Source organism: Varroa jacobsoni, unplaced genomic scaffold, assembly GCF_002532875.2.
Source record: "Varroa jacobsoni isolate VJ856 unplaced genomic scaffold, vjacob_1.0 contig01378, whole genome shotgun sequence".
NCBI classification, from domain to species: Eukaryota; Metazoa; Arthropoda; class Arachnida; order Mesostigmata; family Varroidae; genus Varroa; species Varroa jacobsoni.
The window spans coordinates 1-15,452 of record NW_019214629.1 but is presented as its reverse complement, the minus strand read 5'-3'; the positions used below and the strand labels follow the sequence as shown (position 1 = coordinate 15,452).

General features: G+C 37.6%; 2 protein-coding genes across 7 annotated transcripts; both read left to right on the top strand.

Annotated features, from left to right (window-relative positions):
• Nucleotides 1-4,114: 4,114 nt before the first annotated feature.
• Hibch (3-hydroxyisobutyryl-CoA hydrolase) lies at nt 4,115-7,858 on the top strand. Of its 5 annotated transcripts, none has more exons than XM_022853095.2 (2): nt 4,115-4,271; nt 5,791-7,858. In XM_022853095.2, the coding sequence occupies exon 2, from the start codon at nt 5,793-5,795 to the stop codon at nt 6,909-6,911; it is 1,119 nt and encodes a 372-aa protein (XP_022708830.1). In that variant the 5' UTR covers nt 4,115-4,271; nt 5,791-5,792; the 3' UTR covers nt 6,912-7,858. The 5 variants fall into 5 exon arrangements, with proteins under 5 accessions (XP_022708830.1, XP_086829248.1, XP_022708833.1 ...); XM_086973122.1 differs by lacking the exon at nt 4,115-4,271 and adding an exon at nt 4,291-4,313; XM_022853098.2 differs by lacking the exon at nt 4,115-4,271 and adding an exon at nt 4,338-4,391.
• A 310-nt stretch (nt 7,859-8,168) lies between these two features.
• On the top strand, nt 8,169-13,770 carry LOC111271985 (zinc finger Y-chromosomal protein 1). 2 transcript variants are annotated; one of them, XM_022853093.2, is made up of 2 exons: nt 8,169-8,481; nt 10,275-13,770. In XM_022853093.2, exon 2 carries the CDS (start codon nt 10,275-10,277, stop codon nt 12,072-12,074), a length of 1,800 nt encoding a protein of 599 aa, XP_022708828.1. In that variant the 5' UTR covers nt 8,169-8,481; the 3' UTR covers nt 12,075-13,770. The 2 variants fall into 2 exon arrangements, with proteins under 2 accessions (XP_022708828.1, XP_022708827.1); XM_022853092.2 differs by having other exon boundaries at nt 10,270-13,770.
• The last annotated feature ends 1,682 nt before the right edge of the window (nt 13,771-15,452 follow it).

The following is a 15,452-nucleotide window of genomic DNA, read 5'->3' as shown; positions in this document are numbered from 1 at the left end:
CAAAATATATCCGACGTTTGTATATTCATATATACACGTGCGACATGTATTATGTACGCAAAATGCACTTTTTTCGGTTTTATTAATGAGTTCATTACCGAGAATGCCATATTTTTTTTTTTTTCACTTTAGTCTTTTTTTTTTGCTGTTTGCGAAGTTCGAGATTTAATTTCTATTCAGTCCTATTCAGCACACTCGTAGTGATGACGAACCTGTGAAGTACGAACACATCCTTCCGATATGCCAGGTAACAACTGGCCACTTCGAAGGTAGAAATCAATCAAGGACCTTTGGACGTAATAAACGGAAAGCTACGTTCCAACAATAGTATGTGCTATCAAAGGACATGATCTGAACCAAGGAGAATGATTTTGTACAAACAGTACTTGGAAAAAGTGTACAGGATACACAGCTTCTATGGAAGATTACTTAGAGTGAAATGCTACATTTAGATTATATGGCACAAATAATCGACATTATTGCAATTAATCGCTGACCATAAATCTCCATATACGGCATAGACGCCATGTGGCTTCACCAGCATTTAGCGCATCGCTTACTTCAATATATGATTAAACAATCGCAAATATAATTAAATCGTTCTTTTTGTCAGTTTTGACAGTTATCATGCATCTGAATGAATTTTCGTAAAAATGAAAAGTTTTCCCTTCAGTTTATATGATAAATGTTTGTAATGTATCAACAATACACCGACCAATAATAATAATAATAATACTTGACCGGTAATAATTTTGAACACTACGGCAGAAAGAAAAGTTTGTAGAACTTTTTTTTTTTATTTAAAAAATTTTATGTAGATTTCTCTCCAGTTCATATGTTAAAAAGGAATTGGAGTTAAAAAATTTGTTGACTGAACTGGAAATGCTTGGCGTGCCCTGTATCCTTTTAAGCATATTATTAAATATTTATATACTGTTCGTAGAAACTGTATATACATTTTTACTTTCTGCTGCTTGTGCTGCAAATAGTGTTTAAATTGCTACCTTTAGATGAGGACGTGTGTGAGATTATCAGCTTTATTAATAAATCTTCGCACCACAATTGACTCGTTAATGCAAATAAAACGTTGTTCTCAAAACTGTCTCTGGGGTTCAATATTCATAATGCACTGTATATACCTTTCAGTGCTTTCGTTTTAAATCTATCGTGTAGAAAAATCTAAGCTGATTGGGTTAGTATGCGTTACCCCACGACTTAGGTAGTTTTTTTTTTGTAATTGAGAACATTTTAGGGAATCCGAGCCGATGGTATACTATGCCCAAACTCTATCGCTTATGGATTATATATGGTTCCGATAAGACGACGCCATCTGTCACTACATTACGCACTCGCAATAATTTAGAGAAAAATCTTTTATAGACATACCATTTTACGTCAGCCATCCATACCACACATGATTTTAAGCACCGCTTTTAGAAGTTTATAGGACTGGGCCGTACTTGTAATTGGCAAGCTGAATATACAATAACAGAACTTGGCAATCACGTTTGCGGTATACAAAAAAGTCACCGAAAAGTGTTTTTGCCTTAAACTTATAAAGAAGCACCGAACTGATCACTTCAATAACATAATGTTGTAATGTAAAGGACATTGCTATCTGCAACATGGTCCCGACATAGTACATATTCAACAAGCTGGTGTCACGGTGCGAAATCGATACATTGGAAATAAATGACTCTATAGAAGACAAGCCCGATTAACACTAGACGGAATGAAGCCTTCGATGGAATACTAACTAATAGACTTTCCAAGCATTCCATGGAACATTTTCCAGTAATTAATGTATCTTTTATTATGCTTACCAGCGCGTTCTATCAAGAGGAAACCTCAACACTAGCTACATGAAAATTTCTTATACTGTTACAGGTTATATCTGCCCTAATGAATCCCTGGTTTGTTCCAGTTCTATTGTTTCCCACTCTGCATATTTCGTAAGAAATTCATCATGTTTTTTCAGAAAAATCTGCGAGTCACCAATACAGTCACAGATGAAGATACATCTGTACTTGTTCGACACTCAAAACACTTGGGTTTTCTTGGATTCATCTTGGGTTAGATCCCCTAGAATTAAAAGGGGTTTTCCTTACAGGTACATTCCCGGTACATTAAAAAGGGTGTAATACTCCCCACTAGATTCGTTGTCACTTAAAAATTATCACGAACTATTGTTGCATAGACAATTAATTTTGGTGATACGAGCCTACGCAAATTAAAATTATATGAACTTCAACACGCATCGCAGACCCATCTCAATATCTTGCAGGTTAATACTCTTACTAATTGTGATTTCTCAATACGGTGTATTTATCTAACTAGTACAATACAATACAGTTTCGTGCGATTTAAGTGCACTGTGAGGCTAAATGAACAAAAAAAATAGATTTTATTTTATCGAACAGGGGTCTTAAATATCTAACATACTAACTCAAACTCTTCAGATTATATATAGTTGTGACGCTTACTAACTATGCTTCGACAGTATGAGCGTTGTACCGATGTTTCTACGCGATTGTAGGCTGCCTGTACGCCCTTTCGAGATTTGACTGCGGGTCGTTTGTAAAGGGAATGCCGTCAAGTTCACATGAAGATACGGCTAAACTCGAATCCATATGGCTAGATATTATTCGATGTAACAGGGAAACTCTAAATTATGAAATAAGCCTTTTTTTTTACTTTCGATTCGACTTTGTTATTTTAATAGGTACTCAGAGTATAATTAAAAACTCCGATGTTAGCCGACGATAGCGGTGCAGCCATATAACGATTTGGCTGTACAGATAGAGACAATAATCAGCGTCGAATTACTATCTCGAATAATTTCTTTCACTATTTTAGCAAGAAATCCTGCACTTCACACTTGTTTTCGCTGGGTGTTACCTACACCTTTTGTTTGGGTTAGAAGGATAACCCTAATAAACGCAAAGGTCTGAACCCACTCAGCGCAAATATTAAAATTATATTAATTAAGTAGCTATATACAGACGTCAGCTTGCAGTATGCATACGCTAAGTTCTACTGTCGATATTGTGAAAATTGTCTTAAAAAGACCGTTATCAAAAATGAAGTCGGAGATCGAACTTTCATAAATGCCTATGCAGAGCGCGATTTCTATTACAGTAATATGCCTATATACAGCAACATGTGCAGACTGTCAGGTTGGCCATCGGCGGTGCGTTTCGTGTCCCTAACATAAGTTGGTGCCTGATTATTTAGATTAGTCCGATATTCACTAATTGCGATAGGTACATTGATATCGTGAGGTGAATGCCGATTTCGGCTTTATAAGCACAATAATTCTCTTTTTTTTTTAATCGGTACATTATCATGAATTATAAGTTCCATAAGTAAAATTTATATGCCTTATATGAAGAGATTTCACACTACATGGTGGGTTCTCCTTTGTAATTACTGCAGCACCATTCGAAATTAGGAAAAAAACTGGAACGAAGTTTATTGTTAACATTTTTTTGGTATCAGTGCCTGTGCAAAGCTATTAAAGCCATGCGTTGAAATTAGGTAAGCAAAAGCACCAAAATTAGCGCACCAACTAGTTACACAATAAAATTAGCTAAGACAGAAAAACTTATTACAAAATTTAGAAAATCTATGGGCCGAATAGTGAGAATAATTGCCCAATAATTGAGATGTTACATCAGAAAAATGTTACGAAAGCTATATATATATATATATATATATAGCTTATACATATTTATACATATTTATATTATATTTATATACATATTTAAGGAAAAATATAAAGACATAATGTATCCGTTTACTAATAAAACGCATGCACATATAAAGAAAATATTAGTAAAGTAAGTTAAACGAAACAACTTGATAATATACTGAATTCTGTTTACTTCATTATTCGACGCGACCTACGTAGAGAACTAGACAGGATTAATAAAATGACAAACACAGAATAATGAAGTCTGCTTATAATTAGAGCACAATTAACTTGCCAATTACAAAAATCCGTGACAACGACACAATGCGTATTTCTAACAATTAAAGACTCGTTATTTCTTATCACGGATCTAGTTGCCGGCTCGGAGTTCGAATGATCTTATGCGCATGTCATTTTCGCACTCCCCCAACTGTTTCTAATTGCCTGGGTGCGTAAAACTCAGATAAGAATTAAAATATTTTTTCTGTTCCAACGAGTTAAGCGCGACGCATTGTCGTCGTATCGGAGAGCGTATCGAGTGGTAGAGAGTGGCATCCCGTGTCATTCTGCTTCGATTCAGGTGGGCAAATTTAAAAATGTCAGTGCTCAGTTGTAATACCAGGTGAGGACAGGCCCACTGCTTACAAAGTACTGTTGACGATATTGAAAGACAACTGTGCTTTATACGGATGAGCATGAAGTTAGTTACTCTGCCATGGATATTGTCAGCATCTGTAGGAACCTACTGTTTGGTTGCAACTGATCCAGTTTAATCAGGTTACCGACGTTCAAAAACTGTGAACACCAATTTGTTGTACTTGGTAGCGCCAACAAAATCATAAACGCCGTTATAAACGGGTGGTAAAATGTCCAGTAATTTACTTACCTCAGCTTGGTTGTCGTGACGAAGTTAACGGTGCTGAACGTCATGTGAGCATTACTTCACCCAAATATTTTTGAGATAATTGCGCGCCTTAGACATTGTTCTAAAAAATTCTCTGAATCTCGAATTGACTAGCTTCACAGACAGTTAAAGAACGGTTGCTCCGAAGCGCCATTATTTTGGCCGGACAAAGTCTTCATTCACCGATGCAACCTTGTTAAATTTTAAGCGTTGCCTAATTAGTGATAGGTACGCATAAATAATAATAATTTAACAGTGATATATCTGCCTGGCGAACGAAGTTTCATCTTTTTTTTTACCTTACTCATAGCTGCCGTAATACATTTCTGCTTGTCATGCTATGCGATCGTATTCCGCGGCAAGCTGGAAATATTAATTAACGAGAAACGCTCCAGATGACAGGACAATTTTTTTTCTCAAACGTGCTACCTCTTGTACTGGAACCATTTCAGTATTAATTTATGATGAAACTTAATAAAGTTTCAATTAATGTACACACGGGAAACCATTTATTTCTTAATATCTGTAAATAATTTTCATCTTCAGTATGTCGTTAATATACAAAATATGGTAAAAATAAGCTAATAATGTAGAAGGGCTTTTATACTTAAATCCTTTATTAATTTTTTAATCACAGAAAACATTAAGCTTCCTGTTGCGGAGCGTGTAAGTTTACAGATAAAGTAGCACCCGTTTCAAATAAAAATTTACGTTTTTCTTATTCGAAATCTTATTTCTCCTATCTCGACACTTACGTTACTCCCCTCTGTAAGCTTACTTTTGCCCCACCCTGTATATTTACAGCTTAAATCATCGTAAAAACATACGGAAAAAGCTTTGTTGGAGTGGAAGATATGCAAAGTGCACTGTAAACAAACTTTATAACCTTAACATATCCTGCCTAAATAGTACAGCCCTTTTCAAATCTAAAAATGGTCAGCAATCAAAAAAGGTAATTTACAAACCAATAGTTGGATACCTGATTAACTCTAACACTTTCTATTTTGATAGAAACTGCATTTAATATAGTGCTACTTATTAAGTGTGCATATTCTGTAAGTACATAGTGGAAATTTTATTTAGCTAAAGATATTTTTCCATAGCATTTGTTTTTTATGAATCCTCATCTTTTCTTCATAACAAATCTAACCCTAACGTAACCTAATGTTCTAAACGATCGTGCGATGTATTTCAGCAATGCTTCACGTGAGTCGTGTGAGTTTTACGCACGCGTATAGACGCACTATGACTTCATCAGCGTTGACCGGAGACGCTCCCAGTGACGTCCTATTGAAACTCGTTGGCCGAAAAGGTGTCATCACTATGAACAGGCCAAACGCTCTAAATGCGCTCTCACTGTCGATGATTCGCGTTATGGAGCCAGTTGTCCGCAAATGGCACAATGACAACTTGGCTGACCTTGTTGTTCTGCGGGCCTGCGAAGGTAAAGCTTTCTGTGCGGGAGGAGATGTCAAGGCTGTTGCTGCTAATAAGGAAAACAATGATATTTTTTTTAGGGAGGAGTACGTCCTTGACTATCTTCTGGCTAAAATGAGACCTACCCTCGTGTCTTTCATTGACGGTATCGTAATGGGTGGAGGCTGTGGTATTTCGTTCCACGGCCGATTCAGCATAGTTTCAGAGAATGCATTATTTGCTATGCCAGAAACAGCGATTGGTCTCTTTCCCGACGTTGGAGCGTGCCACTTTTTGTCTCGCATGAAGCATAACTTAGGTGTGTTTTTCGGTTTAACCGGCAACCGTATTAAGGGCGCGGATTTGGTGCATGCGGGCTTGGTAAGCAACTTTGTGCCCTCTGAGAAGTTTAAGCAACTCGAGAAAGATATAATGAACCTAAATGATTGCTCAGAGGGGGTAATTGATACGGCGATATTGGCATATCAAGCACCAACAGGCAAATTTTCACTGGAGTCCCATCTGTCCGAGATTGAAAACTGTTTCGGAGCTAACACTGTGGAAGAAATTGTCGCGAAATTGAAAAAGACCGGAAGTGACTTTAGCAAGAAGCAGCTCGACATCATGTCGAAGATGTCACCACTTTCGATGAAGATCACCTTGGAAGCCATTCGAAAAGCTAAAATGATGAGTCTTGCAGAAGTGCTTCAAATGGACATGCGACTGGGTGCTCGCTTTTTACGGGACAATGATTTCTATGAAGGTGTAAACGCTTTGTTAGTGAGGAAAACCAAAGATCCAAAATGGAAACCAGCCACCCTTGAGGAGTGTACTCCAGAAATAGTCGACAAGTACTTTTTAAAGCTACCACCAGCGGAGGAACTCAGGCTGGAAATTTAAAACAAACCAAATTTATAGAAAGGGCAAATTGAACCAAGAAACACGCTGAAAACTGTACGTCAAGAGTGCAATTGTTCATATATCGGGAGTAAAGAACCAGCTATTTTTCATCCGTGAATATTGTTCCTCTTAGTTTTTTTTCGGAAGAAACACGCATTTCTTTAATGAACATGACGTGTATTTAATCGAATTGTCTCATTGAGCTGGGAGCGTTTGTTAATCCAATCAGGAAACATTTATCTTCCTGCACCTAACGTTTTCTGGGATAAAGCTTTGTGATTATTATGCAAAACTTCAGTAGCCTTCTATAATATACGCGGGATCAAATTCCTATTTAACATCATATACTGCTCCAGCCAGTCGAACCCATTGAGGCTATTTCATGAAGGTTTGTTATGAGCGAATGCGATATAGAAAAGTGTGGTTTTGCATAGCGATCTAAAAAAGTGTGCATAGCAGGCACCCCACCATTCAAAAGATTAATGGAGCATGTTATGACAGTTAACAAATGAGTAAAGCCGTGATATATATACCAAGTGCAAGCCTTCGACCATTAAAAGAGGATTATTTTTGCTCTTCGTTTGCACTCCGTTAATTTCACCTGCAAATGGCGTTATAATTTTTTTTTGGAGGAAAATTATGAGTAACAAAAGTAATTCTGGTTGTTTTAATTAAGTAGCGCGCCGAGAACAAATGCTAAACACAATTGGATTTCTGCCAATTTATCTTGACTATTCGACAAAATTGCTAATTACCGAGAATCTAATTATAACTTTTGTCTTTTATACAACAGTAAGCAACTTTTCGAAGAAATTTTAAAAATCTGCAAAATTTCAAGACAAAAGTCAAATACTCTACGCATGTGTATTGCAATGTAAAATAGATTATATCAAATTATTTTACTGAGAAAAAATAAAATAGGAAATGTATTTGCATCATAAACGTAAGTTTCATAGTCTAATTCTTCACATTGTAACATTGTTCAGAGTTTATACAGCAGCCATTATGGTAGTCAAACAAATCGTGCTTTTCTGGCGAAGAATGCCATGAAGATAGATATATACTCTTTAATTGTACTGTAATAACATGTATCTAATATAGTGGAATCTAGGTAGGGTTAAGTTGATGAAAGAAGTAACCTGTCAAAATACTGATCATCACACACTATAAAATTTAGGAGTCGAAACTCAATGAAATCAATGGCAAAAAGGTGCTTAAAAAATCAGCGTGAAATGATACTGATAGTGATTGATACTGAAACCCTTTGGTCTAAACAGCAGAACGCATTCGAACCTTGTAGATGGATAGCTATGTTTGGTAAAGAAATCAATTTTTTAGAAGTACTCTTTGAAGTAATACTACCAACAGTTTGATTTACGGTACAGAGAAACAAGATGTTTTTAAAATTTGCCGCCACAACTTGACCCATCCCTTTGTAAAGGCCTCCGGGCGGCGATTGTTTTCGAAGTCTATGAGTTCGAGTTTGCGTTGCTATACTTTTTAGTGGTGAAGTTTTTCGTGAAGTTTTTATCCAAGTTCATTTCTTTAACTTCCCTATCTCCACGTAAAGGTTAGTCAATATCTAGGAGTTCGTCATTCATACGTTTTCGGTGGCTGTGACACCTGATTTGTGCTAATTCAACAAATTGATCCGGTGTACAGTGGTTGGGTCTTACTGGCGCTGCGAGCAACAAGCTAAAGGCACTATCCCACGAACTCCTCTGAGAAGGAGGACCCCTATCACTATCCATTTGGGTTTCTCGACTCTGGAATCGAGTCCCAGCTTTGCCGCTGTCGCGCTGCTCCACAATGACAGATCATAACACCATCACTTTCTCGTCATGATGTATTCACACAATTATCTCTATTTAATTCCTCTGTCATGGACTATCCAACTGCGGCGTGTTGAAAGCAAAATCAGGCAAACAAGAAATCGCTAGGCAATCATATTTTAATTGTGGTAATTTGGTTCAAGGAATAAAATTCGTTAATTTCTTTATCGATAGGAGCGGGCTTTAAAATGATGCTGTCACGTAACCAGACATACCCGTTCTAAGTAGTACATATTTTTTTTGCACGTTCGACAAAGGCATGTAATATAGTAATGCATAATTTTAACAACGGTTACATACGACTTGCTCTGTGTAGCGGTCGTTAAAAGTGGCGCCGCCTTTTTACTGTCAGTATAATTCATCTGTAATCCTGGTAAATTCTTTCGGTTTCGATTCGCCCTTTTGCCATTTAATTAAACGGCGGAGGGAGAAAGGCAACTACGACAAGTGTCTCCTAGAACGAGAAATTACTGATTATGCTTCTGTTAAGATTACAGTTAAAAAATGTGCAAGTCGATTGATACCTAGTTATGGATCAGCGTTTATTTATATTTATTAGTTGTACAAAAACGAAACCGATCCTTGCAGTCAGTCTCTGTGTACATCGAAATGGCAACCAGAATTCTATACACGGACCTATTGCAAGAATTGGTTTCATTTCTTAACATATTTACGTTGAGTATGAAGTTGCATATATTTGGAAGGTGAGAACCTAATATGTAACTTTGCCAGGGATATGACGTTTGTTTTCTGATTAAAAAATGGGCGCGGATATAAACATTAGATGCATTGATTATATGGTGTATGAGTAATTTACTTTTTACAGTCTTCTTTGAAGGACGTAATGAAAAAAATTTGTGATTTTTTGTACCCGAGCGAAGTTTTAGTTAAACATTGCCCTGAATTTAGTATTATCCTTATTTTGATATGGCTTTTTCAGAAGTTATTTATATTCAAATTGATATCGCTATACAATGGTATACAACAACAGGCATATAGTATTTTAATTATAATAACAAAAAAGACGAAAAATCTTGACACCTTTAACCTATATAATTGACTACATAATTGACCGTATTGAAAAAACCGTTCTTGTCAAAACAAGCAGTCTATCTGAAAATGAACTCTTAGATTAAAACAGTTTCCATCTTGACGGCGCACATTTTACGTATTGATGCTATTAATTTTCCTGCCTTTGTCATATCACGCGTATTACGGATGAGTGTGGTACAAACGGTTTGCTTTCTCGTATTACAGGTCATTGTGTAGCAAGTGCACATGTATAGGAACAATTACGATATAATTTATCGAGCAATGTGATAAAAAATAATCTAATCTACCTAACATGATATGGAGAGAAATTTTTCCGATGACGTGTAGATACATAGACCGATTTTTTCAGTACTCTCTTATTGGCTAATCAATTTTGCGATATGAATACCGCACAAGAACCCCCCTATACATATACATAGGAACTAAAGATAAACTCAGTGCTCTGTTTCTTTTCCGTTAATTTCTTCATTCAGTGTAGATGGATGTTGAAACCGGACTTCACGACGACGAAATTAACCCGGTAATGAAACGGTCGCATCATTCGCGCCTTGCTACAGTGGACGCGGCTGGTGGCCACAGCCTTGTCGAAGGGGTGGATGTCCATGACACGCAGGATACCGAGCAACACACCGAAAACGAGAACTCTATGGAAGACCATGAACCTGCTGAGCTCGTAGAGCCCGGTGAAGAAGCGGTAGAAGACGATGCAGAAATTGCCGCAGCCGTCGGTGAGGAGGAAAGCGGCGATCAGACGCCAATCTATTGCATTCTGTGTGACGCTGAAATTCGTGGCAAGTGGGCGTATCGTAAGCATATTATTAAGCACCAAGAAGCTGCCCAGCGGGGCCAGGATCCGACAGAAGAGCTGCTCGTACCGTTCAATCAAAACAAGCAGGAGGAGTCGCCCCTGACGTATACTTTACGTTGCACCGTGTGTAGTTTTGTTACGAACGTTCCCCGCGACCTAGAAAAACACTATCACACCCATTTCGTCGGCTATCGATGTCTGCTCTGCAAGTTCACGACGCTGCACCGAACCCGGTTGGCGGCCCACTATCCATTACACAAAAAAGAAAGAGCCCGATTTGAATGCCGCATGTGCGGCGCGACCTTGTCATCGACCAGTGCATTGAAGAAGCATGTGGCCCGTCACTCAGAGGGGACGATTTGCTGTAGCATGTGTGAGTATAAAACATATGATCAGTTTCTGTTACGGGAACATTTGGCCACAAAGCATAACGAGGTTCGTAAGAAGTACAAGTGTGAGCACTGCGACAAGGAGTTTGGAACGTTTAAGCGGTTTTTCCAGCATCGACAGGAAGCGCACAAAGGCTTCGTGTACAAGAGGCAGGTCGACCCGAAAATCTGCGACAGGTGTGACTTCCAATCGACGAAAGTTAAAGAGATGAACGCTCATAAGCTCAGTCATCAGGGTATGGTCGATGTTCTGCCAAATGGGCGATATCTATGCAGAATACAGGGATGTTCCGATACGTTTAGCAGCGCTACCAAATACGAAATGCACTTCACCAAAGTGCACGACAAAAATAACATCTACGGGCTGCGATCGGAACGAGGGAGAAGCTGTAAAGTTGAGGGGTGCTCGTTCACAACGGTGAGAGAGTCTCACCTAAAGCTACATATGAGGGTTCATCGGACTCAGCAAACGAAAGGCACTGATTTGACAGAAGGAGGTGAAACTGCTCAAACGGCGACGCACGTCGCGCCACCACCGGCAAAAGCTGAAAAGAAGAAACGCGCCCAAGGAACTTGCCACATCTGCATGGCAAAGTTCAGCGACAAATACAAAGTACGCAGCCACATTGAGACTGTTCACAGCAATCTGAAGCCGCACGAATGTGATATGTGCTGCTATAGAACGGCGTACAAGTACAACATGAAGATCCACATGAAAAAGCTCCATAACACCGAATACGGCACGACGGCCGCGGCAGTTGCTGCTACGGCAATGAAGGGAGCAGTTGAGGCTGGCCTGGACTCAAATCAGGCGTTGGCCACATTTCAGGACCAGGTGGCCATTGGTGCCACGACGGCACAAGCGGCTGCCGCGGCGTTGGGTGTTGGGGTCGTAGGAATGAGCGCTGCGCCCTCGACTGTGACGTTTTTGCAAACTGCACCAACGACTGCACCCGCAGTCACAACAATAACTGTTCCGGGATCGACGTCTGTGACAGGGCAACCAGCACATGAACAGCCTGATTATCAGCAGGAATACGAGTCGGGATCCGAGTACGAACCGGAATGGACTACAGAATAGACTGTTAGTTAGGGTATTTTACGAAACATTTTGTTTAATTAACTTATTGTTGTGGGGTTTGGTTGCTTTTTTCTAGTTTTGGCCGTTGGAGGCGCTTACTTGTCACAATGGGTGTTGCTAAAATAAAGCCTTTGTTTTCTAAATATCCATGGATGAGGGATTCGCTTAAGTCAAGTACTGGTTGATTGCTAATTTAACTTACACAATGTGTAAATGATTATTTTTTTAGTGCTGAGACATATAAAAAAATAGTGAATGTTGTTTTGAGTGAAGTGTGTTTAGGTAGCGGATCCCTATGGTTTGTCCTGTAATCCATTTCAGCCCATGGGCGTTCCACACACAGTTGATATCAGGCCATGGTGTTTTCCACAACGGACTATAGTGTTCCGTCCAAATATGGTAGTAAAAAACTAGCCGAAATGAATAAATAGGTTCTCGAAGTTAACTAACAAATGGGAGATTGAAAACTGGACACCATTTTCAGTGGTCCATGCTTCGTAATCGATGTTTACGTCTTTTGTACCTTTGTTTGCTCTATATAAAATCATGTTTAATGTATTGGAAAACCTGTTTGATAGATGCGAAAGCCTGCAGACAACGCTCACTTTAACATGCTAAATTGCTTCGCTTTCACCGTTAAAAGACTCGGTGCAAGCAAGCTAAATATCAGTAGAAGATTGTCTATTAAGCCAATGCTGCTACACCATTGAAGCTCTAGTTAAGCAATATAGATTATAAAAACTTTATGCAATTATTGATCTGTGGATGTGTTTGAGTGATCTCTACGTTTTTGTTGTCCGTCTCTTGAAACTATATCCGGTTGTTATCGTTCATTATACCGAATCATGTATAGTGCCGCATAATATTATAGATTAATATCCTATGATAATAAGACACATATATATATATACAATTTTTTTGGTTGTATCATTGAAAAACATGGGTTATTGTCTATTTAACAGGGCTAATAGCTGAAACGAAGTATAACAAAAATTGCACTAATTTATCAAAAGACGTTTGTGACCTATTTCACCGACGTAGTAAATGTAACAATTCAATAACGAGCGCGCAAAACACTTGGATATGAAGTGGCAACGCGAGGGGGCAAAAGGTCTTTGAAACTACAATGTACATTGTATGGGGCATGTATTATAGTAGACTGTATGCCAAAAAAAATCATAGGACGTAAATGAATAAACAAATAGGAACAAATATGCCAGAGATTGTACAAATGGGACTGAGAATCTCAAAAGTGGCCGCCTCTTCTATATGAATATGTCTCAAATAAAGCAACGTATGTAACGTAAGGTTACTGCATCGTTAATATGCATCAGCTCGATCCGTCTTCTATTTAATTTCTAGTTATTAAACTATATATATGCATAAAGAGTTAGCAGTAGTAATCTGCTAGCATTTTGTTGCTTCTAAGGCCCATTAATAAAGCGTTTCGTTTTTTCTTACTAACAATTGTGCCAGTTATCTTTATAGATTTGAATAAATACTTGGCCTAATTTTTGTTGCCTTAAATTGGAAAATAATATTCACTCAAGATTTTTTCAGTGAGATTAATACTATTTATAAGTATGGCCGCGTCACTGTGTGTTAAGAAGTATGGTTATTGTGGTTTGACCTGTACCATTGGCAGACGTGTTTATAGACTAAGTTGATTTATTTATTAATAAATGTTCATTGATGACATTTGATGACTTTTCCTTTATTACCTTCAGTCTTCAGTTGTCTATCATATAATTTGATGTTCATGTCCCCGTATTGATGCAGTGATAACATGTTTGCCTTCTAAATCTACAAAGACATGAAGCGGTCTAGATTCTAAACCTAGATTATTTCGTGCCGAAAGCCAGTCGTCTTAAACAATGCTTGAAGATGGTATCGGAGAAAATATTTTTGTATGATCTATAAATTCCTTCGCAATCTCAAATAATGGAAGATTGCCTATAAACAATTGTTATTATTATTTATTTATGATTCGCTTCTATTTAAGCAATGTGATATTTATTCGTAATGAATAGAAAAGACACATTTTTAAAAAGGAATACGATTCTTACTTAACAGTTCAAACAACGAATTAACGTAATACATCACAGTTAGTTTAACAGTGTCGTTTCACAATTGTATTTTTAAGGATGTGACTTTTGTGAAAAAAAAAACACGTATCCTGTGAAAATTCAACTCACTGACAGAAATAGATGTCACGATATTGCGAAATAATGTAATAATAGAGTCGGTAGTTAATCAAATAGTATAACCTAAGAGGTGTATCATAAGTTGAATATTTGCGTTAATTACTCTAACTGGGATATAACAGTCGCTATATTTCCTATCTGGAGCAGTGTCTACATCTACTTCTACTACATACTTTGTGCCATACAAGATGATGCATATTAGGATAGGAAGATCAAATCGACTCCGAGTAAAACCTAAGATGTTTTATCATTGGGTTCGTCTCCAAACAACGAAGTCAGTAAGCAATCACAAGTAAAGGGTCTAATCTTAATTAAGATTAATAAATTAAAAAATTAACAATGTGTGAACATAATTTAAGATCATGATTGCAACCTCCATTGTATAAACCCCCATAAACAACATAATTTTACTTATATTCCAAAGTTTCTTTATAAAACAGGAACAGGAATGATTGGCAAAGCGCGAAATGGATGGTTTCCGTATGACCAAGCAGTGACACCTATTAATGGTCCCATAATTGCATGGTCACCATATCAAATGCCTGGAGATAATACAAAAATGTGGTCATATAGATATAAGATAATTATTAATGCAGTAGTTGCATATAAAAGATTTGTTTCGTATGGTGCTGATTTTCAACAGCTTGTACCTATAATTCACCCGACACATGATCGGGCAATTGGAGGAATATTGGAAAAAATAAAGACATAATAATTAATTGAATCCAAATTGTTTCTTTATTTCATCACTTGTATCCGAATACTCAAAATGTTTATAAGATTTATATTCAGTTTTATTTGAAGGGTCCGGTAAATATATAAGTATATCAATTCTTCTTTTTAAAGCGGTCCAATTATATCCTTTGAAATGGTACCATTCTTCAGGGTGAGCGTTAGATGTTATAAATATCCATTCGGCAATAAAGTTAGCAAAGCTTCCTTTTATTGGGACTTTGTAGGGGTAACGATCAGCTATTTTTAATAGCTCATCGTATTTCAACCAGCCGTAGAAGTCGTCAATAATAATAGCTTTATGATTACAGTATCCGTCCCACCATTCTCCTCTGGTTTTGTAAAAAGTTTCATCTTCACCATAAAGATTTTCACATATTTGCCGCACTCCAAAACTTTTCCCAGTACCGGGGTATCCGTACACAATGCATAGTTTAGTTCT

Coding starts and splice junctions, on each gene's coding strand:
- Hibch (XM_022853095.2), top strand. CDS start 5,793: ATGCTTCACGTGAGTCGTGTGAGTTTTACGCACGCGTATAGACGCACT.
- LOC111271985 (XM_022853093.2), top strand. CDS start 10,275: ATGGATGTTGAAACCGGACTTCACGACGACGAAATTAACCCGGTAATG.